Source organism: Dermacentor variabilis, chromosome 3 (genome assembly GCF_050947875.1).
Source record: "Dermacentor variabilis isolate Ectoservices chromosome 3, ASM5094787v1, whole genome shotgun sequence".
Taxonomy (NCBI): Eukaryota; Metazoa; Arthropoda; class Arachnida; order Ixodida; family Ixodidae; genus Dermacentor; species Dermacentor variabilis.
Genome location: NC_134570.1, coordinates 26,870,814 through 26,898,692, shown reverse-complemented (window position 1 = coordinate 26,898,692; position 27,879 = coordinate 26,870,814). Strand labels below are relative to the sequence as shown.

Below are 27,879 nucleotides of genomic sequence, written 5' to 3'. Positions count from 1 at the left end.
CACTTTATAGACCTTATAATCGCATATTACACAAATCTCTTTAAAATAATGTTTTCAACTCGTTTTCAGTGACGCCAAAGTTGTTCAGCATGGCTGGTATAGTGTAATGCGATCTCTGTAAGCCGTAGCTTGTTCTAGGATGAGAGACAACCAATATTTGCGACCCCTAATTATTCAAGACAAAATGTTTTCATAGAAGTTTGCGATTTTCAGCAAATTTTCACCATGCCAGGGAAAAGAGACGGATGAAGATAACATCACATTGGCACAATAAAAAAAACTTTTTCGCTAGGATACTGAATTTATGTGCCTCTTTTATAGTTCTAGTGGTACAGAGTTCCATACTTTAGTGCTGGCAATTTTAATTTGATGCTGACCATAAATACATTGTGAATTGGAGGCAAGTTAGCAACTATAGAAGGCCACATATAATGTAGCACTGGTTTACAATGATGAACACGAACCTTCAGCATTTTGTACATCAACACACATCAATAATAATTTGGATACCACAGACACAGTAAACATTGTTTTTCTTCAGGGCTTTTAAGCATGCAGGCTGAAATCAAGAAGTACCGACTGCATGTTCGTGTTTGACTAACACAATGCATTGAAATTCTTTCACATTGTGCTGCTATCCTGGAAGAAATGTTTATTTTTTGCTGACGCTGTGGTCTCCAAACTTTCCCTTGCAAATTAATGTTTAAACAGCCTTTGTGCAATACACACCTTAACGAGGCTGCTCGGTGTCACGATGATGACTTTACGAAGAAATGGTTGCCCACCGTATGGTCCTTGCCTCAGAAGTGTCCTGCAGTGAACACCACAACCACGGCGTGCTCTTAATTTATGCTGCACTGCATTTCATGACTGCTACGTGCAATGCTTGCTGTGACAGCGCATGTTTTCACAGTGTTAACTCTCACCATATAAGTGCAATGCACTGTAGGGTCTTTCCAAGGCCCATTTCATCCCTGAAATGAGAGGATGAGCTTGAAAAAAAAAACATGTTACATACTTCCTACCCCCTCCCACACCACTGCCCTGAGCAACAGATTATGTACAAATTTGTTACTGAGGAGACAAACAATGAAGCAACAAAACTTGAATTATTAGGAAAGCAGTTGAAATCCACACAAGCTCTTACAGCTAACATTTCAATGCAATTAACATTTTTAGAGTACTTCACCTACTTTCCGATGGCTTGCTGTCTATCTGTCTATGGCCAGGATAATCTAAAACTATTTCAACCTGTTTTTATTCCGAATCAACCATTAGCACTCCGGAATAAGTTAAAATGGCTCAGGTCCCACCCATATAGGCTGAGCCTGAGCCATATTTTTTACCTATTACAGAGATTTGGAACACAAACAGATTGGATTAGTTTTACGTTATCCCAGCCTATGTCCCTAACGGTTCTCCTGCCAACTTGGGTCACTGGGTAGTCCATAGTCTAATGGGTAGCGCATTGTGCTGCTATGCTGAGGGAACCATGTTTGAAACTAACTGTATGGCCAACTTGGGTGATGAATATGTGACAATGAGTAAGTGCTGCTCGTCAATGAACCTCATTCACCCTACCTTGGGTCACTCGGTATGTGTCGCTCCTCAATGAACTTCTTTCATGCCGACCTGGGTCACCGCGTATGTGCTACTGGGAATGCAGTGCTTTTCAATGACAACCAAAACCCTTTAAAATCTCTCCAATGCTGCGCAGAATTGAACCCGCCTCTTCTATGTGAGACACTTTAGTGTGAATATACATTTATGCATGCATCGTTGCTGCCATTTATGGCAGCATCGTTAGATGGCACAACATGTCCAGTGGGAAGCGCGAGAGAGGAGCCCAGCTACATACACACCTCATACACAACGCGTTTTGGCAGCGGCACTGCGATGTGCTACTACATTGCGTCAATGCGAATTGCATTAACGTTGGCATTCATCGTTGCATTGGTTCCGCCATGTTTTTAGACAGCTAAAAATATTAATAAAAACCATTATTTTTGGCCCTGTGTATCAAAATAACTACATGTGAAAAGCAGAAATATTTGCATTAAGGTGGGCTGAACCAATTAACTTCAATTTCAATGACTCTTCCAGGCAGATCTCTTGCGAATTTAGGTTGTAAATTTTTCTACAAATACTGCTGAAAATGAGATAACTTAAAACAATGGTGGCATCAAGCTCAAAACTGGCTCATGTGTAAACAGAAAAAGATATAATATTGCAATTCAGCATAGTGCATCTATTACAACATCTACTCAGTGCCAAAAAACTGACATTATATATTTAATAGATTGATCTGTAGTATACCCCTAAATTGCTCTATTAAACCATGTATTGCGAAATTGATGAACGCCAAGTTAGAATTTCCCCTGAACTGCAAATACAGTGGATCTGTATTAGATAAAGGGAGGATTTTACAGACAAGGTCTGAGGTATTAGTAATGAGCAAGTTAATCATCCACAACTATATCTGTCATGGGAACATTATACTTAAATTTCCTTAAACTAAACGAAAACAACATTCTGTGTCAATTCATTGCTTTTCTACTGTGTTAATATCAGATGGCAGCTTTGCAATAAAAAAGAACATAATTCTTACGCCAAAATCGCACCGCATCCATCAAAAGCTCGCATCCGCATGATACACTCATAGAGAAAGACGAGGCCTTCACGCTGGTGAGGCCGCAAGCATCGAGCAAGAGAATCTTCCACAACTACATCTGTCACGGGAAGGTTCTTCTTGTTATGGTCCCACTGAAAGGCAACCAAAGTGCTTCTTTCAGAAAGTGAAGTAAGAGTTTTTATAGACCATGCAACCATTAATTAGAGATCATTCGCTTGTCAGGATCTTTTTTTGCGATTATCTTGACAGCTTAGCTTTGCTGAAATACAGTAGAACCTTGTTCATATGTTTTGGTAAAAACAACGAGAAAAACGTACTAACCGGCAAAACGTACAATCTGAAGTAACTAAAAAATGTGACAGACTCAACATCTACGTAATGGGAAGCGTTTCGTGGATCGTTTCGGCACGGGACGCCAACATGCGTCGAGCTGGTGGTGGTCCGGCGACTCAAGACGTGTTTTGTTGTTTTCCTATTGCGCGGTGTTTTAAGAGGGCAATGAGAAATCAAAACGAAACCGAGCTAGTGGGTGATGCCGGATACCGCTGAAGTGAGACGTGATGCCCACATCGTGCCGCCTGCAGCAAAGAACGGAAGCGCGCTTGGACTATCGCTTACTAAAAGCGTGCAGTATGCTACCAATGGCATTATGCACCAGGCAGTGTAAAAGAGATAGGTGAAGATGCTTATCGCAATAGGTTTGGCGGCAATAGCTGTGAATGCGGCGTGCGACGACCCACGTGGAGAGTTGCTGGTACCGGAATAAGAAACTGTGCGCACGGTCATTTTTGTTTGAGACGGGCAGCTATATACTGTTCTCGATCACATGTGCCTCACGCCTTTTCTTGTTCACGTGGGATGTAGCGGTTGGAAAACGTATACAATCGCAGTCTGCAGCACGGAATGGCGGCGCATTTCAGTTATCGCATTTTAAGAGCGTGCACTACTCTTCCGATGGCACCACGCGCTGTGAAACAAATAGGCAAAGATGCTTATCACAATAGGATTGGCGGTGATGGCTGTGAATGCCAAGTGCGATGACCCCAGAGAAGGTTTGCTGGTACCGAAATGAGAAACTGAGTGCGTGCCGGCATTTTTACGTGAGACAGGCGGGCAAGCATTGTGGTGAAACTACCGCGTCGGGCTGTTATATACTGTTCTTGATTGTGCACACCTCACAGATTTTCTTGTTTACACGGGATCCAGCGGCCTTAAAACATATCATACAATGGCAGTTTGGCAACGTACTGAACGCTGGTGCCAAGAAACCGTGTTTTCCGGGAACGTATGAACTGGTAAAAACTGAGCATAACTTTGTTCGCTCATTTTTTATGTTCTCGATTTTGAACGTTGGCGCCGGGAAAATTTACGTAACGGGAACGTATCAACAAAGTTCTACTGTATATAGTAAAACGTAGCTATAATAAAGTTGAAGGGGGAGCCACAAAACACTTCATTTTATCCATTACTTTGTTATCTCTTATTGTATGTACTGCAATATGAATCTCTATGAGGACTTCAAGGGGAATTTCACTTGCTCCGTTATATCCATTATTTTGTTATAGTGAGGTTTGTCTGTAGTTATAAAATATGCCGTTCCCTAAAACACTACAGATATTCTCCATTTTGTAAATTGCAGCAAACCTAGCTCTTACACTAGGCATGCTTAGGTAAAGAAATGCTGGTACAACAGCATTATGAGCAGACAGTTGTCCTAGATTCTCCTATGGGAGCAGCTCTGATCTTGGAGGAGACATGACAATTTCCACTTGTCACATTTGTGCATTAAATGAAGGTTAAAGCCATCTAGACCTTGAAAAAATATGAAGTTCTCTATAAAATTTATTATTATACTTGTTTCTACAAACCAGTTTTGGTGGGTGCGTCACGCATACAATAGCTTACACCGCTCCAGCAAGCACTGCAGTTTCCACATGCGAGTGTGACCAGAAGAAATGCGTGCAGCACTCTTCTTTATTCTTGTTTCAGAACATTCAAATGTCACATTCACAATTCAGAACTCATCACATGTGACAAGAGAGGGTGACAAAGCTACCTTTGATGTTTCCAACGGTCAAAAGACTCGTGTTGATGGCTTTAAACGTGCCCACCTGATATGGGTCTCTTCTCTACATTCTTATTATCCCTCTGCCTCGAATAAACCCTCCCCAAGTATAAGTAAGCAAGGCAAACTTTGTGTTCTATTTACGATCCATAACTCCCTTTCATCTCATCAGCTGCACCCCTACACAACACACCACCTGCTTTGAGGCAAACATCATTTGTTTTATGATATAACAAGTGTCTCTAGAGTTAGCTTCAGTTGAGAGCATCAACAGTCACGATACAATGACAGTGCATTACAATGTTTTCCTCTTGTGCATTCAGGCCATTGGCTTGGTACACAGCACGCTATATACAAGTTCTGCAAGTCTATGGACTACATTAACAGCCTTTTTCTATTATGAATAACAGAAAGTGGTCATGCAGGTTGTGGGTAAAAGAAACAAGTGGAAAAACACGGAGACAAAAAACAAGAACTACACAGTACAAGTGCTCGAATTACAACTGAAAATTTAATGAAAATAGTAGTCCTGACATCAAACCAGCAGCACATGCGTCAACTTCAGTAATCTGACCCGGAACAAAGCAAACAGGCATAGTAAGCTACTCAAGCATTTCAGCGATTAGCCTAACATGCACCAACAATCTAAAGATGCGACCTTTTTATCTGCGAGCACTGAAGGATCAATTACGCCTGTTTGTTTGCTTTGTTACTGGTGAGGTTACTAAAGTTGACCCATGCACCACTACTTCGATGTCAGGGCTACCATATTCATAAAATTTTTAGTTGTAAGTCCTGCACTTGTCTTGTGTAGCTCTTCTTTGCCTTTGTGTTTTTTCACTCATTTCTTTCACCCATTAATATGAACCAACTCATGCAGCAAACAATGTTACTGAAGCAGGTTGTGGTCATACTTGGTGAATGCTGCTTGGGCGAGGCATGACTAGCGAGTCTGGCTTGATCAGTGGACAGGGCAGTGGGATTAAAATCTTCTTGCTGCTTGTGTTAGAAGGAAGGCTTCCTACGTGAGGACTTCTAAAAGCTGGGAACTTGAGTGTGGCATGTTGCTGTGTTGACGTCTCTGTGTAGAAGAGAAAGAAGTCTAATTAAGCATAGCATAAAGTGCAAACACTGACAGCAATGTCTGAAGTGTTTGCTAACACTTGAATCAATAATTGTGATATACTGCCTATAAATGATTCACACTTTCACACTTTCAGTTTTCATAAAGTGAAAAATATCTCTTTTGAGGGGAAAATAAATTGAATCATACAGAACAAATACTATGCCAATTTTGTCACCTTCTTGCAGGTACTTGTTTAAGCTAAACCGTGATTTTTCATTCTTACAGTGATTAGCCGAACGATGAAAGTAGCAGGAACGATTCTTAAAATAAAGCATGCTGTTCACTCAAGTGTATCAGAACTTATATTAGCAGAACAAGACGATGCATATTAGCAAAACAATAAAATAACCTATGCCAGTTTAACAGAAGATGACCTCGTTTCTTGACAGTTACTGCAACTTGAGATGAATATTTTTATTGACAGCTTATATAAAATTGGGGTATTTTTTGTCCGACTCTTATCAGCCACTACTTTCTTTTTAACCACGCACAAAGTCCCAACGAAAAAAAGAAAGCAATATTGTCACGATTCTGAGGAAATTACACATTACGGTAGAAGACTGTTAGTTCAAAACGTTTAGCATCCAGAGATTTTTGCTTCAATCATCAGAAGTTTGATTTAACCTAAGTTGAATAAAACATGACCAAAAAGCAGAATTATGCCTTATTGCATGGAGACATTCTCATATACAGATGAATGCACGAGAGGAGTTATACATAACGTCAAATTGTGTTAGCGCAACAGAGTCATTAATTCCATCACACAGTGGTGCCTATCAGCACAAACAATGGCCTAAATATCTAGCGTGGGCACCATTTGGTTACTTATGCCTCATCAATATCCTGAAATCACCTGTTTTTGGCCGTGTTCCTTTTCCATGAGAAGCCATAAGGTTTGATTTAAAAGCTTTATCTCACGAAGCTATCTAAATACATGGGAATGGAAAATCACTTATCTCGGCAATCACTGCACCAACGCTTATTAGGCTTGTTCTGCTTGAAGGTGGAAGTTGAAATCTAGCAAATGTAGAAAGTAAATTTTTGACTTATGCCATCAACTTCTTGTAATCATTAAAAACTGCAAAATATTAAACAATCAATTATGAAGTTTACAACTTGTAACTCTGCAACAAATAACGATACCACAATGTTGTGAACTGCACCCATTGACACATATCAATTGGACAAATTTGATGTATAATGCACCACTTTAAGACGTACTTGCTGCAGAGCACACACACAAAAGAATATCTATTGATGATGACACAACCATCAACATGTCTTCCTTTTTGTCTGTGTTCTTTGTGGCAGAATGTCTTACCATAAATACTAACTAGGCCAAGCAGTTTTTTTGAAGGAAGTAATACACCATGCCATAATACACCACTAATTTGCAAATAAAACTTTTGCAATGTCTCCATAAAAATTGTAATGATTCCCCGTAAGCTGTAAACTAACACGACAAATTTGTCCACTTGCTTTAGCAGATGCAGTTTACAGAACTGCTGTACCTGTTGTTGATACTGAGTTTTGGATTCGTAAACTTTGTCCTCAAGTTTGTTTTTTTTAATGTTGTTGACTTTTTGGCAATTTGCGAAAAATAGTTGAGGCATTAAATCACAATTTTGTTTGCTACAGTTAGTAGAATTAAGTTTTCTATCTCAAGTGCGAATGACTTTATTCGAATTGGTACAGCGATTGTCTATGAAAGCATTTACGCATTTTAAATACATTTCAATAGAAAAATTGATGTTGGGCCTGAGCTAAATTTTTCTCTTAAAGGCCAACTGCAACGAATTTTCACTTTGGTTAAATTTGTTATAAGTGAGTAGCACTGAAGCAATATTGGCAAAGCTGCAGGACCAGCAATCGTACAGCTTTCTGTTCGCAGCCTTTAAACAGCACTTAAGCAGACAATGCATACACCTGATGGTCGTTGCTATGACGCAAGTCCTGGCACACCACCTCCAAGAGTTCTCAGCGTGGTGCCTTATCTCAAAGTTCATACCAAAAAGCCATGCTGTTTCCGGCAATGGTAATGACAATGTGTTTTTCAGTTTCAGTATCCAAAAATAGCCAGCTATTCTTGTGAGCTGCTTGTGACACATCTGCTCATATTTCAAGCACCAAATTTTGTGCAGAGGATCCTCTATGGCTACACTATCCTAAAATAAGATTTTTATGCAGTCCTAAATTTTGTTGCTGTTGGCCTTTAACCAGTATTCATTTAGGTACCAGTTTCAAAGGCACCAGTTCATTTAGGTGCCTTTAAAACAAGCTGAAAATATAACAACTTAATACTTAGATATCTTAGAGATCTGTTTAAGAACCAGGATTTTCAATTATTTGAATTTCAATTATCACGAGGCTACTGAACTGTTCTTGAGGTATCATGAGTCATCTCAGCATTTCTTCACAGTCATTTATTTGCACAAGTCATTTTCACAAACGTTACCAAAAATCATCAGGCTTTATGTACACATGAGAGAGAAATGATAAAAGCAATTAGTATATTTCGTTTTTACTAAGTGTAGGTGCTGAACGTGGCTGTATTGAGTCCTCTTGGGTGGCCACAGGTACAAAACCATCACTGAAACAGCGCCCTGAAAGGTACTCTTCGGGAGATATGGAAGCTTGTATCTAAAACACAAATCAAGAAAAAAGATCAGCATTCTTTATAAAAAGCACTTGAATTGATAGCTAGATTCAAAGAAAAGAGTGACTAACTGGTACAATTTAACTGCTCTGTCAAATGAAAAATGTAGAAAAATCACAATTCTTAAAACCAACAATCTTCATTTCAGAGAAGCCATGCAATAAGGATGTTACAATACCTCACATTCCTTGCCACCAATGCTGAAAATGCTTCCTTCTTCAATTGCATCAACTTCCTTCACTTTGTACCCAAAAGCAGATGACAATCTGTATTGTTTTTTGAGCCAAACATACAAAGAAGGAAAGGAATATTGACTAAATTTTCGAGCCAGCAGTTTTTATCTATCAATTTATTTCTGTTTGTCAACTCCAATATCGCACATGACAATTTACACAGTGCCAGCAAGATGTGCTCTGATAAAATTCCAACAAATATCAACACAAGACATGAACAGCAGGACATAAAATTAGAAGAACAGGCAAGAAAGCTAAATTGAATTAAACTAGAGAACAAATGGGAACAGTTGACATAAACAAAGATGATATTCCTGTAGCCTTATTGAGCCACACACAAAAAAAGAAAGAAATAAAAAGAAACACCCAGTGTTACTTCATTTTCAAGTTTTTCACTTTATTACCAAAAAAAGAAGCTTGCTTGCTTTTTCAAAAAATGCTAAGTTGCACAGAAGTGGCCTTGCTTCTCCGACTAGAAAGCTATTGCACATGTTGTTTAATGATATTTGTTGTGTCCTGAAGAAGCCCAATTTATCTAATATATAACCAGTTACCACGATTATAATGCATGCAAACAATTGGATATAACTCACTCTTTTCCCTCCATGCTTCTCAACGTGGCTGACCGTCCTTTGATTATGAGCACAGCTGCATCGAAAAATTCCCACGGAAAGTAAGCTCCAGACATCAACACAGCAACAAGTAGCGGTGCAGAAATAGTGAGAGGGAATGAGAAAACAGGGAAAGGCAATGAGAACAACAAGATGGACATTCACTTGGTTACCCAGTCTGAGGGAAGAGGGATGAGAAATTGAAATAATGAAGGAAAACACAAAAGGACAGAGAGAGAGAGGGCAGAGAGTGGAGTAGCAGACACAAGGTGTCTATAAGCGTTTTCTCAGATGCCTTGATTTCAACGAAGTCATTCAAGCATGAATCATTCCAAATGGGTAGCGCAACTTACCGTCACCTTCCCACTTCTTGTGCTATGCATGAAAAAGAACAGTCACATGTCAGTGTAAATACTTCTGTCAGATTACATTCCACTGCAAGAGAAACGGGAGCAAAACTCACTTTTTTCATTGACTTCTTACACCAGACAACACTGTAGTAACGAGCATTGTTAGTGGCTCCTGATGCATTAGACAGAGGTAACTGTGTTCTGGTATTCTGCACTGGTGTTGGCAGTGTTGGTAGGCTGCATAGATTTTAACCATGGGTCAGTGCTAAAACTTTCAAAGCATAGTTCACAACAGGGTGGTGCAGTATATCTGAAATTATCAGCAAAGTATCCTCTAAACCTAAACCAATATCTGAAACTAAGAACTCCTCACATTTTTTTTTTTACCTATGTGTGTTAACAAAAGGATAAACACATAATATACAAGGTTGTTAGACAAGAAGGTATAAAAAAATTAATGACTTTCGACTATGTCAAAATATTCAAAATAGCAAAATATTAGCTAAACAAAGTTACAACCAGCATTTACTTTCGTTTTTTAATACAACCTACACATGCTACCAACTGCGATGCCTATTATGGCAACTTTGTTTTCACTTTATGCTGGTAACAGGGCTTCACAACTACGTGGTGAGAAACCTTTTATGCCGAAGGGCAAACTAACATTTAAAAAATTCCACTAGAAGAGATGCTAAATGTGATGGTCACAAAGAGTGCACAACATCAGGAGCAGCACTTTAAGCAACAGGGCAGTCAAATCATTTTAATTTAAAGCTTGAGACAGACTAGTTACCTTTCGTTACAGCTGTCAGCATCTGGTGAAGGTCTGGTTTGAGCATTCAGCTCTACACGGACCTTCTTCACTGTGCCTTGTGCAGCTGGGCATTGGTTGACAAGGTTCACTATATCGCCGATACTTCTTTTTTGAGCCCCCTTGTCAGACCCAGTTGCAGTGCTGCAAAGCTGTGGCTGTTCCTACAAGGGTAAAACTTAGCACGGTCATGAAGGAGGACCTTATGTGGCCTTCTGTCTTCAAATAAGTGTTAACAAGCCAAGAAAATCAGAATTTATTGAGAGCTTTTTGCTAAGGAAAACTATTGATCTCTCATAGTCTAGATGTCACTTCATAATGTAATACTATCAATGAACCACCAAAGAAGGTATAGCTCAAAGCCATGACATTAGTGGTCACATTTTGAATCAAACCATGTTTGAACAGAAACTAGGGGTGTGCAAATAGTGATTTTTAAGACCAAATCAAATAGTGTCAGAAGCAAATCAAATCGAATTGCAAACCTTTTGAACAATGAACAGCCATTATCACAATTAATATAAAACAATGTTCACATCCCAGTATTCTTGAAGTTCGCAAGTTTCTGCCATTAACTGTCATTTCTGCCAAGTTTCTGTCATACTATGCTATTAAGCATTATTTATTAAAAGCACAAATTGGGCATTACAAGCAAACAAGGATTTCCTTTGCATGCACAGGACTCTTCAGAAAGTGCAAATGATTGCTGTACAGCCTGTAAAGTATGGATACCTAAGCCTGCTCCACTATGCCCATGGGGGTGAAAGCTTACCATACCTGTGCTCCAATTTTATGTTTATTTGGGTGCAGTTGGCGTTTTGAAACATTCAAAAAGCATTAGAAAAATATCAACATTTACGAATATTGAATAGTCAATTTGAAGATCGAACAAATAGGAGACTATTCGATTCAAAAGTTTCGAATATTCGCACACCCCTAATAGAAGCCATGTCATTGCCATGTTTATTCTTGGTAGAAAATAGGCTGCTTAAATTTTGTTCTTGTTCCTTAGTGAAATGGCACAAACGCCTCAGGGGGATCAGCCATGAATCAGGCAGTGAAAAAACTATTATTATTTATTTTTCTTAGGAAAATGAGGTGAAGTGAAATAAAATGTCGATCGTGAAAGGTATTAAGGATAAGATATCTCAATATTGTTGAAAATGGCATAAGCAAACATAATTGATGAGATCCTGTTACCCATTACATCTCAGCATGAAGATGTAATAGTCTCAACTTAGGCATGTCCAATTAGAACTCATTTCTATTAGGCATTTACATATGGATTCAAGTGCAACAGTAGAGTTCCCACAAGAATTATCTGAAACCCTTCCCCTTGCAAACCTTGTAGTCTGTAGTGTTATTTGAGACATAAGAACCATGATTTGAATTCTGACTGTTACCAGCTATTTTGTTTATTATGATGAGAATACATAATGATGTGCAGCTAGGTGCCCCTTAGCAATCTGCACAACATGTGCTCTGATCTATGTTTCGAAACACGAGCAGTAGTGCTGAGGGAAAGAAGTAAAGAGGTAGTGAAAAATCAGAAGTGGAGACCTGCATGCAGAACGGTGCCGGCTGTATATAGCTACCATCCTTCTTAAATAATAAAAAAAAAAGGACGGAAACTGCAATAAACATACAAACACATAGAAACCACAATCTAGACGAGAGTGATCTTGTGAAAATATCTTGTAAGAACATGTAAGAAAACAAACGAAACTGCTTGTAGTAGAGACAGGTTTATTATTGCTTTCTTTTTAATATGGGTAGTACAGATTATTAAGTTAGCGGGAAGGAGGGTATTCAATGTGAACGTTCCTCTTATGGGTACGTGCATATGTTTTGAGGCAACAAGGCAAAAGAATGTAGGTGGCAAGTGCAGGTGAAGAATGATGTGCTCATGCTGCGCACGATTTGACCTTCTTAGTTAAGTTTAGTGAAATGGGTGAAAAAAAGACTTTTCATGAACAACAGCTGGGAAAATGGGCGCGTAGATTAGTTGTCTCGGTAACGGATGGAAACAGTAGAAGAGGAAGAGTTCCACCATTAAGCTGGCCCATTTCCTGTAGTGGGTGGGTGCCATTAGTTGTGGATCAAGCAAGCAAGCAAGCATCACGGTGAGAGGTTAGAAAGCAATCGTACTGCATCAGTCGTGCACATGTGCATACATTCAACAAAACGCAATGGACATCGTCTGCTGCTGTCTGTTTGCATTCGGGTTGATACAACGTTCTGTGCATGAATAATTTTGCACGATTGATATCTTTCCCTCTTCGATTTGCAAGGTTGGGAGGCTCAGAATAAAAGTGTGACATTTACCTTTTCTCTCGCAACTGAAGCAGTCGACGCTGGCTTCAAGAAAGGGCTGTTAAATTTCTTATTTGAAGATTGCTGAAGAATAGATGACTTGCGCATGTTTTCTTACACGCGTTTAAAGATCACAAACAATTAAACGCGCTGCAAATTATTCGTAACAAACAGTTTCACATAGAATACACTCAATACATGCATTATGAAAGATGCATTCAGGGATCAACCTAACCGCGCCAAATCTTCTCGCTTTCTTTGTTTGCTGCATGCAATCGTCTGCTGCACCAACTTTAGCCATCATGAAAAAGAAAATGAACAACTATGAGGCGTAAAACAAAATATATAAAGTAACATGCATATAACTGAATTAATTTCACATTTAAATATGAAATCGTAAAGAAAAAATATTTTTGCTGTAAAATATTTTGTAAGAGAGGCGGTCATCGAGTCAAAGCCAGTCAGAATAAGAGACTCAGTTCTAGCCAAATCAAAATCTGGCCACTGATGTGAACCTGAGAGCTTGGAGTGGGGCGAGTTTGCTTGCCGACTTGTTTTCCCGCACAGACTGCTCAGGCTCGCTGTCGCCACTCCATTTCGCTGCCCAGTAACTACCAAAGCGCGCTCACTTGTTCAACTGAAGTATGTAGTGCATGCTTGGCGAAAACAATCCGCCTCGATGCGTCAGTGAAATGGGCAACACCAACGCGACCCAATGTAAGTGCCAGCATTTTCTCTTGGGCCTTCCTATCAACGGCTTCCTCCGTATTCCAGTTTTATCTGCTATGCCTTAGCACCCTTATGGGCGTGACGAAGCTGCACGGGGCATTATAGACTTGAAGTTGCGCCTTTGCGGTTCAATCTCCGTGACCTGTAGTGACCCAAAACGTACTTTGACCGGCCAATCGTGTCGGGAAAAGGTGCAGGAAGCTTTCACTCCCTCTGATACAACGCGGAACTGCGGGGCATAAATATAACGCTCTCGGCATGGTTTCAGAACACGTCGCCAAGCTGGGACACATACTTCGGAAAAGTCGGCTTTGCATAAAGGACATTCGCATATTTGTGCGCGCTTTTCTTTTTTCTTTTTTTTTTTATCTTGCTTGCGATAACATCTGCTTTAGCGTAGCAACAGGTGAAAGTCGCAATGCGGCAGCTGGTTTCTTTCACGCGAACCGCCGAATTTCACTTTGAGTGTTCATTCAACTTTTCTGGTACACTTCTATCAACTGCCCGCATGACTAAATTGCTGGCATGAGCATCACGCGTTAACTTTCGCCGTGCCTGGCCCAACGCAGTTTCGGAAATTTTTGTACACTATCGCAAATGTTGACGCTAATTATTCCAGCGCATGCAGTTGTGCTACTACCAATGACAAGTGAAGCGGTCTCAAGATACCGGCGCCGTTATTATGGCAGCTGCCGAAGTAGTGTGGAAAAAAGCTGTTGCAGTATATTTTGAGGACTTGCGTGCGATTGACTCTATTGTAAAGAACTAAAGTGCTTCCACATATTTTTTTCGTTCATTATGCATTCTTTACGACTCAATAGCATAGGGCATACGCGACGTAAAGCAGTCACGTCTTCCTTGCGTTGTCGCTGACGTACAGTACGCACTAGTAACCGTTGGGCGATGCGCGCCAGGGGTTCATTTAAAAACTGCGTGCCGTAGTGGCCATAGTTTCGTCCGACCTCTGCAGCATGCAGCTGTAATGCAGCGACGGTGTCACGATAAAGCGTAATTTCCGGCGGCTTTTGCGCAAGGCTGGTCTTATCAAATAACGGCGCACACTAGCCCTTTTGCTGCCTTAAAAAGTTATCAATTCAGTGTGCTTGCAAGCAATTTTTTGCTGCCGAAGCGTCAGCTAACTTGGCAGCATTTGGTCAGAATATATATATATATATATATATATAATATTCCTTTCCAGAATGTCCCGTACTCACAGATCGTCCCTGTGCAATGCCTCCTATAGGCATTGCCCTGTGTTTTCAAACTGTGCTTCACCAGAATTATAGCGGGAAAGATGCATACTGAGCATGTTGGCACAGTGTGAGCAGATAACTTTTGTGTGTTTGGTGTAGAGCATAAGTGGCTTTTCATGGTAAAAAAAAAAAATTCGGATGTTTTGCATGCCAGCATCACGATCTGATTGCAGAGCACACCGTTGCAGGGGGCTCTGGATTGTGACTACCTGGGGATCTTTAATCTGTACCCAATGCAAGGCACAGGCATTTTTGCATTTCACTCGCATCGAAATGCAGCTGCTGTGACTTACTGTGCTAGCTTGCAATCTGTTTACTGGGTTTATTTGCTTAGTTTCTTAGCTCTTGTCAATTTTTTGCAGGTGAAGTCAACCATAATAGGGAGTTTTAAAGTTAGTGTATGTGGGCTTTGTGTACCCAAAGGGACCTTTGCACACACAAAGCACCCTGCCCTGCTTGCGTTCATTTGTATACATTCCTGCATTCTTTTGTAGAGCGAACGGTTTGTGTCCCCAGATATCGAGTGCCGAAAATCCAGAACTCCCTAATTATGACCTCACCAGGTGTGAAAAAAATAAGTGCTTTTGGCATGTTTGATAAAGGTTGTGATTCTGGCACACAGGACCCTGGAATTCAATTTTACTTTTTTTTGTCTGGTTCTTGAGGCGATCTCTTAATAAAGACGTTTTTACTGCTGCTATTATCTATATTTATAAACTGCCAATGTTAAGTGTTTTTTTTTTCACCTTTCCACATACTGTACACAACAGTTTATTTTAAATGCAGTGTTATCTTCAGCGCTCTTGCTGGCTTTGCTTCCCAGCAATTGTGAGGTCACACTTTCAATGAATGTGGTTTTGAAGGATTGTCATTGCTTGAGCTCATTGGTTGTACATTACAAGAAAGGTTTCAGCGAAAAAGTACTGACAGTGAAGTAGGGAAAATAAAACCTTCATTCTTAATATGTGGAGGCATCCACGGAGGTGTCCCTCGTGACCTATTGTATAGTTTTCTGATACTAATGCTTAACAATTAATTTGGCTTGCAAGTATTTGAGGAACCTTTTGTAACACAATAATTGGCAGTTATATTGTAGAGCCTTTCAATGCTTTAGTGCTTGCCTCTGGTCGATTCCATGAGAGATGAACATAGGTCCGAAAATTGATATTTTAGATTCCATGAAATTTTTTACATTTTATGCACATATCACTTGGCAGCACGAAAGTGAACTCTGTTTCTTTAGTGACTGGATAATATAGGAGGAAAAAAAATAACTGAAGTTCCTCAGTGTGGAAATGCCATTTTCATGTACTAGGCATTCTCACAAATTCACAACAGTATAAAATACTAAATATTATGGCTACATAGAATGGATTTTTTTGTCTAAGATAGATATGTAAAGAATAGTAAGCTAGAATCTGTCATGGCTGCTGGAGCCGTACAAATATATTATATTTGAACATTCAAGATATTTAATACTCGTTAAAAGGTTGCTACTTTACCGAATTTTCATCTCAAAGCCAATGCATGTAGCTTTTTGAAACTTGGCCGGCTATGAGAAAACTTGTTCAGCAGTTATGGTGAAAATTGCTGCTGTAGCACAAATACATCCTTTTATAAATTGCCTGAAATTACCTGTTTTGATTAAAAACGAACCCTCTTAAAAAATAATAGTAATAATTTAGAATTTTTTTTTCAGAATCTTGTAAATAACTGTTCAGACACTGGAAAAGAGAACATTAAAAGACATGTGGCATTATTTTGTTTTCAATGACAATAGAAGTGGCAGCTTTACCAGGATGTATAAAAGTGCTAAGTAAAAGGAACATCGGAATAAAAAATTATGGATGATGAACATTGTCCACTGTAGCATTGTGGGCTGTACACAAGTTGAAGAGGGACTTGTGTTTTCTTGTTTGATTGCTATTGATAATTTCAAGTCTCCATCTTCCTGTGATCCTCTGTCTTGTGTGGCACATGAAAATGATACAACTTGATTAATTTTGTATTTCCTTTACAATGAAAGGTGGAGTCAAAACTAAAGGCTGAGAAGTCAGTTTGATGAGAGTTCGTTGAGCTCTGTCTTCTGCTTAGCTGTTGGTGTCAAGTTGTCAGCAGCAAGTATCACTATTTATTTTTTCTTCAGTGAGAACACTGACGCTGCATTTTGTTTGGGCAAAGTTTAGCAGGAAACTGGTTAAATGATATTGCGCGACACTAAAAAACGACACGGACGTGAGAGAAGACGGCACACCAAGCGCAAACTTTCAACTAAGTTTATTGTGCCACTGCGTCAGTTTTATGCATGGCAGGCAGCGTAGATCGCGCATGTGCTTACAAGGAAATGAAGAGCGAATTCATGTAACATGGTTACGAGTCACGTGATGCCGTGTCCAAGAAACTTAATTCTTTTTCTGTGAGAGCCAGAGATGGGAAGCTAACACACGTGTCACCCAATTTTGCGATCATCTGCGCTTCAGATATTTCAGATCTTCAGCGTAGATTGCATGCGCGATCTACGCTGCCTGCCATGCATAAAACTGACGCAGTGGCGCAATAAACTTAGCTGAAAGTTTGCCCTTGGTGTGTCGTCTTCTCTCACGTCCGTGTCGTTTTTTAGTGTTGCACAATATCATTTAAGTACTGGAATACCAACTTGCCCGGAATGCTGCTCTCATTAGGAAACTGTTGAAAAGAAACCTTAAGTGTGAGTAGGTGGAGGCGGCAGTGAGGACGAACAGGCAGTAAAAGAACTGCACTGTTATGGGTGCCATACAGGCATGTCTTTCACACACTCGAGTGTTCCTTTTCATAAAACTTGTGACACTGCACAATGCAGCAGCAGTTAGACCCATCACATACTGTCAATGTCCCCAGTGTCACAAACTCCTCTTGGAACGGCTGGGGCAACGTCCTTCAGCAGCGGGCAGCCAATGGGTTTTCATGAGGTGCATGGCGAGAACGTGCGCCTGGAGCAAGGCGGCAAAGTGGCACGCCGAGCAGAGAGCTTCTGCAAGGCAATTGTCTTCAGCTCCCGTCCTGTGCAAGTCAACGAGAGGGTGGTGTTGCGCATCACAGAGCTCTCCAATGGCTGGAGTGGTGCACTGAGGTGAGTGCTTTGCTATCATTAGTGAACTAAAGCCTGTAGATGTACGACGTAACTCAATCAACACGTAGTAAAATAAAAATTTTTGCACAAAACAGACACCCACAAAAGGAATGCACACATAGTGGTACAATTCCTAGATGGAACAGCATCTGTCCAATGTTCTGCGCAAAAAATGTAGTTAATTGCCATTTTACATCAACCAGCCCAGCAGTCAACGTCAATATGTGTATTGCTAATTGCCAAGCATTGAAGTACTGGCATGCAGACATCAGATAATGGTTGCTAATGTCATCTCCTTTGAATCATGGTACTGACAAATAAATAGTCATCTAGTTTGTGGGAACTAATTAGGTTTCACTTTATCTATTGCATTCTAGTAAAGTTCTGCCTGTCACTATCTTGTAAAGCTACCTATGCTAGTCCCCACCTCTGCACTGCTTTTATTTCACCAAGACTCCTGTTGTCACTTGCTGATCTCCACCACCAACCAGTTAGCCCTTTATGGATGACTGTTGTCTAGAGGCAACATACTAGGAAAAAAAGATTGTCCTGCTGAGTTGTGGTATTGAGTACGAAGTTTCTGGCTAAAATGTCTTCGGCCAACACTGTATAACAGGCAGCAAGCATCACCTGTGAATTTAGAGCAGAAACAGGATGAGGAAGAAGTTTGGCACATGACCCACTTTCTTTTGAAAGTACAGTCAGAGGAGAGACTGATGCAAGATCTCCACCATTACTGGTATCGCACACATGATGTAAAGCAAATCAAATGTACACCTCTGGTTCACGTATGATGAGAGATGTCGGTATTACAGCAGACCCCCCTATTACTGCACAAGTTCCAGCAAAATATTTTTTCTTTTCCGTGATTATTCTTATTCTCCATGTGTTTTGCATGTTTAAATAGGAAATAGCAATGTTCTTAGGGTTTTTGTATGTCTCGTCCTTAAAGAGTTAATGATGCTCCCATCAACTTATCAACTTTGAACTCCAGTGCTTGTGGTAGGTGGACATTCCCACCAGTTCTTGCTTGATAGATAACAGCACCACTGCTCGCACCATCTCATGACACCGAATTCACTTAGCTTACATTGAACAGTGAGTGTCTGCAGAAAACTTTCTGGTGGGGGGGGGGGGGGGGGAATGTACTGGAAGGCAGGTAATGATTTTTACTAGAAGTGAAAGAAGAGGAGTGTATGTTGGGAAAAAGAAACAAAGCAGGTATAGTTACTAAGTTTTTACTGCTTCATAACTTTACACATATTTTGTGTGTGTTTTGGTATACTTCATTAAATAAACCACTAATTGCCAGCATTGCCATTGACCTCATACCTCTTTTGCTACGAAAACTTTGTTTGAAAATCAAGTAAAAGTTAGTGTGAGCGGGAATTTCATGCTTGATACAATGAGACGTAGTCTGAAGGTATGCATGCAGAGCCTTTGGTTATTTTGGCATTGAGCAAGGAGGTACAAGGGAATGCATGCCAGCAGTGGCATTCTTTCAGCCCAAGCGGGTAAAAAATGGGTGAAAAGTTCGCCGTCGGGAGGTGTGATTGCACCACGGAGTGTGCAACCACTTGCCGTTGACACAATCTACACAACACTGCCACTTTGGAACCATTGTAATAAGATGGATCTGGGCTTCAGAGAGTCACAGTGCCCTCGCAGAAAAAGAATAACAGTAAATGAAGCAAACAAAAAAGTTGAAAACTAGCATCCGGATTTGTTACTGCTGTCACGTGGGCACAACAGCATTCCTATTGGAGCACATTGAAATTGCTAGTGTGTGTATTACACGCATTTTGACACTGGTGAGCTGTGCATTTGTTTGACAGAAGGTCATGTCAGAAACAAGAGAGAGAGAGAGACGCTCGAAACTACTGTGTGGTCCGATTGGTCTGAGCGTCTCGACAGCAAGAACGCTCTTCACAGCAGCATGGTGTCCAAGATTGCATGGGTGCGTCATTATAATCTTAGAGATCATGCCGAGGAGCGTCACTTCTGGTGAGCAGTAATGGCAGCATTTATTTTTCAGTATCAAAAACAACTATTTTTCCAAGCTCTTTGTGACACTTCTGCTGTTATTTCAAATTTTACAGGGAGGCTCCTCTGTATCTACATTATCTTGGACTAAGCTTTTTACGCAGTACAATATTTCAATGCAATCGGCCTTTAAAGGAGGAATGGGGAAAGTTAACGGGGCATTGGAGCGGTGCTTAATGGTTAAACACCATGTTGACTTTGCTTTGAACAATGCACTGCTTAGAATGCTGAATTACAATCCCCAAAAAAGTTTAGTTCGAGGAAAGCACCATGGCGGACTGCAGGCGATGTGACATAATAGGCTGAATCGCTCATCCTAAGATAATTCTGAGTGGCGCTGGTTTTGGTAACCAATGCCACCATGCATCCAACGATGTAAGAGCTTGTCGTGCGGCCAACACTCCTCAACAGCAGGCAACATGTCTGGCTGCACTTTGCGAGTGCAAACGGACGTGTCATCAGGTGTTGAGATCGATGTGGCAAGGCCTCATTATATGGCTGAAACACCAGAGATGTGGATGGCATGTTTGGCGCATAAGTAAACATGTACCACCAAATACAACTGTGCAAAATGACGTCAGAGCATCTTGGAATTTTATGTCATGGGAGTGCACTTTGCACATAGCCAAGTGGCGCTGTGCCTCTGCATAGATCTAGCCTAGCTAAGTCTAGTGTTACATTTGAAGCTGAAATGTTGGTAATATGCAGTTAAACACAGTGGTGCCAGGGTATCTATAAGCGTCAGTTGACTACACAGGCAAGCTATTAATTGCAGAAGCTCAAAATCCACACCCGATTCCCTCTTCCAATTGCTTATTTGCATGCAGGCTGGGCTTCACGTCTCACGACCCAGTCACGCTACAGGGAACTCTGCCAAAATACGCTTGCCCAGATCTGACCAACAGACCAGGTAACTGGGCCAAGGCGCTGGGTGAAAGGTATGGTTCTTTGCCATTTGACTCACTTTATGGAGGTAATACATTTCTTCCAGGTTAACCAAGTTCAACCATACAACCATATTTTGAGATAATAATTTTCATTTTTCATTCTTTCTGCCCTTTGTGATCGATTGCATGGGGCTTTGCCCACCCTGTTGTCAAGATCGATCATGCAAATGAAAGAGCTTGATAGAATCTAGCAAAAAGAATCCTTACAAAATCTGGCCCAAGGGAAATAGTGCCCCATTTGGGCAATCAAGCAAACACCCACAGTACGAAAGCTGCGTTTCAATTTCACTTAGCAGCACGGTACCACACAACAAAGTAATGTGTTACTTGGAATTTGTGGCAGGGGCTGCTGGCAAGAAAACTGTGCTTAGAATGTTCAATACTTATTATGAAGTTTGACACAATCACTGTTCCAGATATGAAAGCTACCCTTGAGAAGGACTTTTGTAATAGCAAACTGGTTTGACTTCATCTATGTAACTATACATGATCCATCATCATCATCATTAATGAGTGTTTATAAGGCCCACTGTAGGATGAAGGTCTTTCGCAGTGACCTTCATTCTCCTTGTCCTACGCTAACAGAACTGATCCTGTGCCTGCTGATTTCTTAGCACTCCACGTAATCCTCCGCTGCCTTACTTATTTCTTGAACTGACTGTTATTTTACTGCGAAGTGAGTGCACACTTGGTTTTTTTGCGAAGAGATCATGGTGCTATTCATATATATATATATATATATATATATATACACATTTCCCCTTTTCCACACATTTTCCCCTTTTCCAACAATGAAAAATGTGTGCCTGATACAAGTGTGGGCATTTCAGAGTTGAGTAAATAATGGTTGTATGTATATATATATATCTATATATATATATATATATATATATATATATATATATATATATATATATATATATATATACATACAACCATTATTTACTCAACTCTGAAATGCCCACACTTGTATCAGGCACACATTTTTCATTGTTGGAAAAGGGGAAAATGTGTGGAAGCCAGTTAGACATTGTTTGTTCGTGATTGCCTGTGCGATTTCAATTTACTAGTAGCTTCTAGAAGAGGCAGGAAAAACGAATGCCACGCGCACTTGTTAAAAGCACTCACTGACTGACCACCTTCCTATGCTGTGCACTGTTCTGTGTATTGTGTTACAAAACAGAGTGGTAAAAAATGTATGTACAACCAACTAGCCCACTTCACAGCATTTCTAGCTGCACTTCATTTAAGTTCACTTGTCAGATATGGACCCTGTAATAACACCCCCCCGCCTGACTATGCCCTATGTAGCTTTAAGTGACATAGCAAGTAATGAATAATGGCTCCTAACTACTGCTAATATTCTAATTACCAATTGTGCTTTGTGCAGACAAAAATTTATGAAGCAGTAAGGTTTCAACATGTTGTTTGTGAGGGCAGTGAAGATGCATCATTAGCCACGAAAGCACCATGCCTAGTCTTTGCCCATAAAGTCATGCCTTGCCTGTGTTTGATGGTTGCAGACACAGTGCCTTTTCATGTGCATAAATCTGCTCAAGTAATACTTGATGTGGGGCAGTTATAATGCAATATGACGAGTGGTGCTTCATTTTCATGCTCAATTCTGATAGAAATAACAATCGTCAATAACATGATTCTGTAGATTTTGTGGAGGGATAAAACAAAGCATAGGAGAGGCTAGGAAGCCAAAGAACACAAAATTTTTACTAGGAATGGGGCGAAACGAAGAAGAATGCTACGGCAAACAGCGTAAAAATGGTACTAGATTATAGAAAAAACAGCACAAGTGCTGTCCGTGACTTGTGCTGTCCATTTCTCCAGTCTTAGTCCCTCTTTTATGCTGTTTTCCATATTATGTCGTCATAGCAACAAGCCCTACTGACAACCATTTTGCAAGATCATGCTTGTATTCTTGTCAGTGCAGTCTTTGAGTGTCTTGTAGAGATTGAGATCAATTGAATGAATTTGGCAACAGAAGTTGTGAATAATGAACCATTGTGCATGATCCTCTAAACTTGTATTTGTGGAGGTAATTGCCAATGCTTTGCACTGACACTTTCATGCAAACTTTGCAGGTATGCCACGGAGGGCACATTGCTACATTACTATGTGAACAACATGGGAGAAGTATTCTTTGGCATTAATGGCGAGGAGAAGGGGCTTTTTCTGAATGGTGTTGACACCAGAGGGCCTCTATGGGCACTCATCGATATCTACGGCAACACTACAGCCATCAAGATGGTCGGTAGGTGTCCAGAAATGACAGCCCATAAAAATTAACAAGATTGAAACCAAAACTGGAAAAAATAATGCTAATACTGCTCACTGGAAATGAATGAGATCCAAAAAAGTTAAGAATCAGCTTGGCTCCTTGGCATGACCTCCAAGAGTGCGCACTCCCACAATGCACTGAAAATCTTGGAGGCCATGCTCTAGAATGTGTGTAATGTCTGCTAACCACTAAGTACAGTGAAACCTCGTTAAACCGTTGGCTGGAGCTCGTGAAAAAGTACGTGCTAAAGGGTAGTACTGCTTAACCGAAATAGCATGACCTCGCCCACTTACCTGTCGAAAACGGAACTCGGAGAGAGTGCGATGAAAGGGGAAAAAACATGCAGTATTTGTTCACTTCGCGTGACAAAAGTGTTACTTTCGTTTGATGCCTCGGCGGCCTAGCAGGGGCGACAGCAGCCTCCAACTTACTGAAGCTGCGAGCCAGCTTTTCAGCCAGCCCCCTCTTCTCGGCAAACATTTGCATGGCAGATTCCTCATTGGCGTCACATATTCTCCGTGCATGCGCGTGGTAGCGCTGCAAAAGTCACGGGGCGCCTTTTTCATTGCAGGGCGCTGTTCTCGTCGCGATGATTGCATTCATGAGGCTAACATAACGTGCAGCTTCTGCCACTGTCAGGCCTGAATCACCCGTGCTGTCGCTTTCTGTGTCGTCCTCATCATTGTCGCTAGTTGACACTTCGGCAACAACAGAGGCAATGATGGCGAAAAGTCTAACCTCGTAGGCGACATCTCTTCACGGTTGCAGCAGCAGCAGCAGCGCTGCCGCGCAGCTTCTTTGCATTCCAAATGCCACACTCCGTAGTCAACAGCAGATCCCTGTCGCATGCCAGGGCTGACTTCTTCGTGTCAGGTTCGATATCACAAACAATGTCTAATTTTTCTTCTATGCTGAGCACTCGGCGTCTTTCTTATCCGAGCTTCAGCATGACACGAATCCTTGATTGCACGATGCCACAATGCTCTCTGACACGGCACCGGAATGATGTTGATGTGGCTTCACGCGCAAACATACAGGGTGCTTGGAGGCCATTGTTCCGACCTCTGAGGCTTGTTGTTCTGCCACACCGCCCGATGGAGACGACGCACCGCCGTGTTTGCGCGACGAAAAGTGGAAACGCTAAGTGTTAACCAATATGTACACAATAAGCTGCTACGGTTTATGTAGATACAAAACGCGTTATGTTCAATGGCTGCTGAGTCAGGGATTTGACTTTACTACTTTTGTAACGAAACTACTGTTTAAGCGGGTACGGTTTAACGAGATTTTACTGTACGTGCATCTTATACTTAAGAAGAAAATGGGATAATTACCAGCCCTGCAGCTTTGCCAAGGTTGTTTCAATATATATTGCCGCTATCTTCATCCCTACAGTGTGACAATATGCTACTTATTTATAACTATCTTAGAAGTGAAATGTTGTTGTTGGCCTTTAACAACTCCATTGATTAGAAGTCCTCACTTATATGAGGTCCTGGATTTTGCACACTGTGCTTGAGCCATTATCTCAGACACATTATATTAGCTTTTTACTTGCTGAATGCTGCTCAATGGGGCCCTGAACCACTTTTTATTGAAATGGAGAAAGAAATTTGAAGTGAGAATAGGCTATTTCAGAAATACTTTGCCGCAAAAAGTACTTCAATGCGTTCAGCAGAAGTGAAGTTTTTGGCGATCAAACACTGCCTCCACTGTGGTCCCGTTCCTTTTTCAATGCCTTGCGCTGCGAAGGCTACAGTGCAGTGGGGTGGGCCCGTAACGCTCCGCCTTCTAGATGTCACCGTGGTGCACAGTTTAAATTTTATTTGGATGTTAACATAGATGCCACGACTTCCGCCTTTGGTGCCCTACGACGCGCTAAACATAAGCCAAACGCGGTTGTCCTCAGCGAGCCATAGTGCGCCTAGCCAGTGGACTCGTGGCAGCACCCCGAAGTGGCCGCAGTATCTACGCCATGTAGGCAACCGCAGCTCGATATTGGCTATTGACCAATAGCAGCCGTCTAAGGAGAATGGCGAAATGAAGCGTTCCATGACAAAAGAAAGTGTCCAGAAGATAGTGAAGACAGGGCCTTTTGTTGAAAGAGAGCCCTTGAGAGAAAGGTAATTTTGTGAGCCACTGGGGAGCTCCTCACGCTGCGTACGACAGCAAAACTTGGCTGAGATGTACCCGGACGCCTGCGGACTAGGTTATTTCACCAAGCCCGAGGCGTAGCTCAGGGCCCCTTTAATATTTTTCAAACTGCGATATGTTCAGTGAATATGTCATTTTGCATTTTAAAAAGCTGAGTGCATAGTACATGTGGTGTTGCTGTGGCTTTAGTAGGCAATGTACCTGTTGCTTTCAACGAGTACTTTTTTTATTTTTGCAGAGGATGAGCAGTTATTGAACAATCGAAATGAGATCATTCGAAATGGTAAGTTCCTGTTGAAGTTAAAATTTCAACTTGCAGGTTACTTTAGTTGTTTTCTGTACCATCTATGCAGTAGACCACCTCTAAGCCAAACATCATAGCCACAGTTATATAAGTGATGGAAAAAAGCAATAAAATTATATGGCACCTTTATTGCATAAGGGCAATATTGTACATTCAAGCCTCGATATAACGAACACGAACATAACAAAGTATCAGATATAACTAAGTAAATGTAAAATTTGGTTGGTCATGGTTTGTCTCAGTGGAGTATTCTACTGCTATAACAAAATCAATAATTTAAGATTTGACATATTGTTGACGAAGCAAATTTTCGTTTGCACGTGCCTCAAGATACATTCTGGTAGCCAAAAAGTCAAATACAATTGCAAACTGATTTTTCAGACCTGATGGCTGCAAAGGCTCAAGAACATGCAGGCAATACGTGTGGACACAATTAATTGAAACTGTGGAACAAAACCAGGGCCGGTATAACATAAAACTATACCAATCTGTTTTTATTGCAAATCAGCCATTAGCCTTCCGTGATAGATCAAAATGGCTCAGGCTCTGTCCATATGAGTGTGGCGCCGGCCCATATGGGCTGGACCCGAACCATTCTGACCTGTCACGGAGGGCGAATGGCCAATTTGGAATAAAAACAGATTGGAATAGTTTTACGCTATAGGGCCCCAGTTCACTAAATCGTAAAAAAATGCGTTCAATGGAACTACGATTGGGAAATGAAAAAAAAAAGTTTATGTATTGGGAATATAGATAATTGGGCAGTGAATGCAGCACATTGAGTGTGTGGTTTATGTGGGCAAGACACCTCAGGCACCCTGCGCTGATGTCCTAATGAACAACCAGCTAATGCACCAGCATGTGTGCTCATTTAAATTAACATATATTTTGGTGTGGGGCCACCTTTTGTTTGTCCACATCCCTAGTGCTTTATCCAAAACTTAATTTGAATGAGAGAGAGTGTTAACTCCATCTACTGTTTAGAATGTTTCGCTGTTTGGGGTTTCTTATGTACGAACTGTGCCATCTATTTATCCAAGCAGCACAGAAAGCCAAGTCAATATTAGCTCGAAGTTGGACCACATTGACCCTATCAAACATTATTGATCGACAAAGTCCCTATTTCATTGCTAGGGGAGGCTTATTTTGAGAGGACTGTCTGCTTATTGGCCACCACTTTCATCCATAATCTCAGCTTTCTTAGTGTGAGTTGCGAGATCTGCTCACAAGGTCAGCTGATGTGAATTCACATTCGTGTCTGTAGTGCACCAGAATCACTTATCAGTGGGCTTTGCAGTCACCCTGACAACTGGTGGTGTGGAGGACCTGATTCGACAGATGGAAGAGTTCAATGGTGCAAGGGAGACAACCGGACCGGCTCCAGTGGTGACTCAGGTACTTTTTGGATTTCATTAGTCTGTTGCTTGTTCCTGTTGTCAGTACTTTTCTCTCTGTGATGGAACGCTTAGCTTGCTGTCACTACCTGTCTTTGTAATGCATGGAACTTACACTTCCCTTGCATTTACTGATTTATTAGTCATTTTTTCTGACTACTGCTGAAGGTCGTGGTGCTGCTCTCCTGCACATCGTCTGCTATTGGGACTCTCTGGTTATGGCATTCTGTTCTGCTGCTGCATTTGTTTCCCCAGCCGAGGCATCCGCATTTTGTTGAGAATGTAATGTAAAAATGCTTGTGTACCATGCTTTGCGGGCCTGTTAAAGGATCCCCAGCTACCCATTCATTTCACTTCTTCTAAAGGAAATCTGAATCCTGTCGGGGTGATTTTATCTCATCACTTCCATACATGCTCCCATTCTGTCTTTTCTCTGTTTTCTTGTTCAGGAGGTGTACTACATGTGCTGCTTGAAAGAATGAAATTTGCCTGTTAGTTACTGATATTTTCTGGCCCTTTTTTTCTGTCCTGTTCATCATGCTGTTTCTTCTGCTCAAATCCCAAGTTGTCAAAATTTGCAATTTCAAGGCCTCCAGTACAGTTTCCTGTAATCCCCATGTTGCTCGGGGATGTCAAAATTAATCAAGCAATCATTTGTATCACTTAGTTCTCCTTTGCCGTCAGTATATTTCACCCTTAAACATGTGCTGCTTGCTTTTCGAGGAGCAATAACCCGCCTAAGCAGTGGCACAGATGAGTTCATGGCCGAATTTGTAATGTGGCAGTTTTTGTATCAAGAAGTTGAGCATGTTGTCGCAGTGTATGTTTGGCAACACTGCACATGCACTCCATGATG

The 27,879-nt window shown here is 41.0% G+C and overlaps 2 protein-coding genes across 4 annotated transcripts in view; one reads left to right on the top strand and one right to left on the bottom strand.

Annotated features, from left to right (window-relative positions):
- The window catches only part of LOC142575330 (DNA repair and recombination protein RAD54B-like), a 43,310-nt gene extending 30,227 nt beyond the window's left edge, over nt 1-13,083 (bottom strand). The window contains exons 1-11 of one of the 2 annotated variants that reach the window (XM_075684597.1): nt 12,810-13,083; nt 10,467-10,648; nt 9,787-9,910; nt 9,677-9,698; nt 9,306-9,360; nt 8,658-8,745; nt 8,349-8,463; nt 5,612-5,778; nt 2,609-2,763; nt 927-974; nt 730-811 (exon numbers count right to left, since the gene is read on the bottom strand). In XM_075684597.1, coding sequence (XP_075540712.1) covers nt 730-811; nt 927-974; nt 2,609-2,763; nt 5,612-5,778; nt 8,349-8,463; nt 8,658-8,745; nt 9,306-9,360; nt 9,677-9,698; nt 9,787-9,910; nt 10,467-10,648; nt 12,810-12,905 — 1,134 coding nt within the window. In that variant the 5' untranslated portion in view covers nt 12,906-13,083. The remainder of the gene's footprint in view (nt 1-729; nt 812-926; nt 975-2,608; nt 2,764-5,611; nt 5,779-8,348; nt 8,464-8,657; nt 8,746-9,305; nt 9,361-9,676; nt 9,699-9,786; nt 9,911-10,466; nt 10,649-12,809) is intronic. The other variant, XM_075684598.1, reaches the window with a different exon arrangement.
- Nucleotides 13,084-13,277: 194 nt separating this feature from the next.
- The window catches only part of neur (E3 ubiquitin-protein ligase neur), a 33,178-nt gene continuing 18,576 nt past the window's right edge, over nt 13,278-27,879 (top strand). The window contains exons 1-6 of one of the 2 annotated variants that reach the window (XM_075684596.1): nt 13,278-13,514; nt 17,657-17,888; nt 20,759-20,869; nt 22,975-23,144; nt 25,564-25,608; nt 26,927-27,024. In XM_075684596.1, the coding sequence (XP_075540711.1) occupies nt 13,451-13,514; nt 17,657-17,888; nt 20,759-20,869; nt 22,975-23,144; nt 25,564-25,608; nt 26,927-27,024 (720 nt within the window). In that variant the 5' untranslated portion in view covers nt 13,278-13,450. Of the gene's footprint in view, nt 13,515-17,656; nt 17,889-20,758; nt 20,870-22,974; nt 23,145-25,563; nt 25,609-26,914; nt 27,025-27,879 lie in introns of both variants that reach the window. The other variant, XM_075684595.1, reaches the window with a different exon arrangement.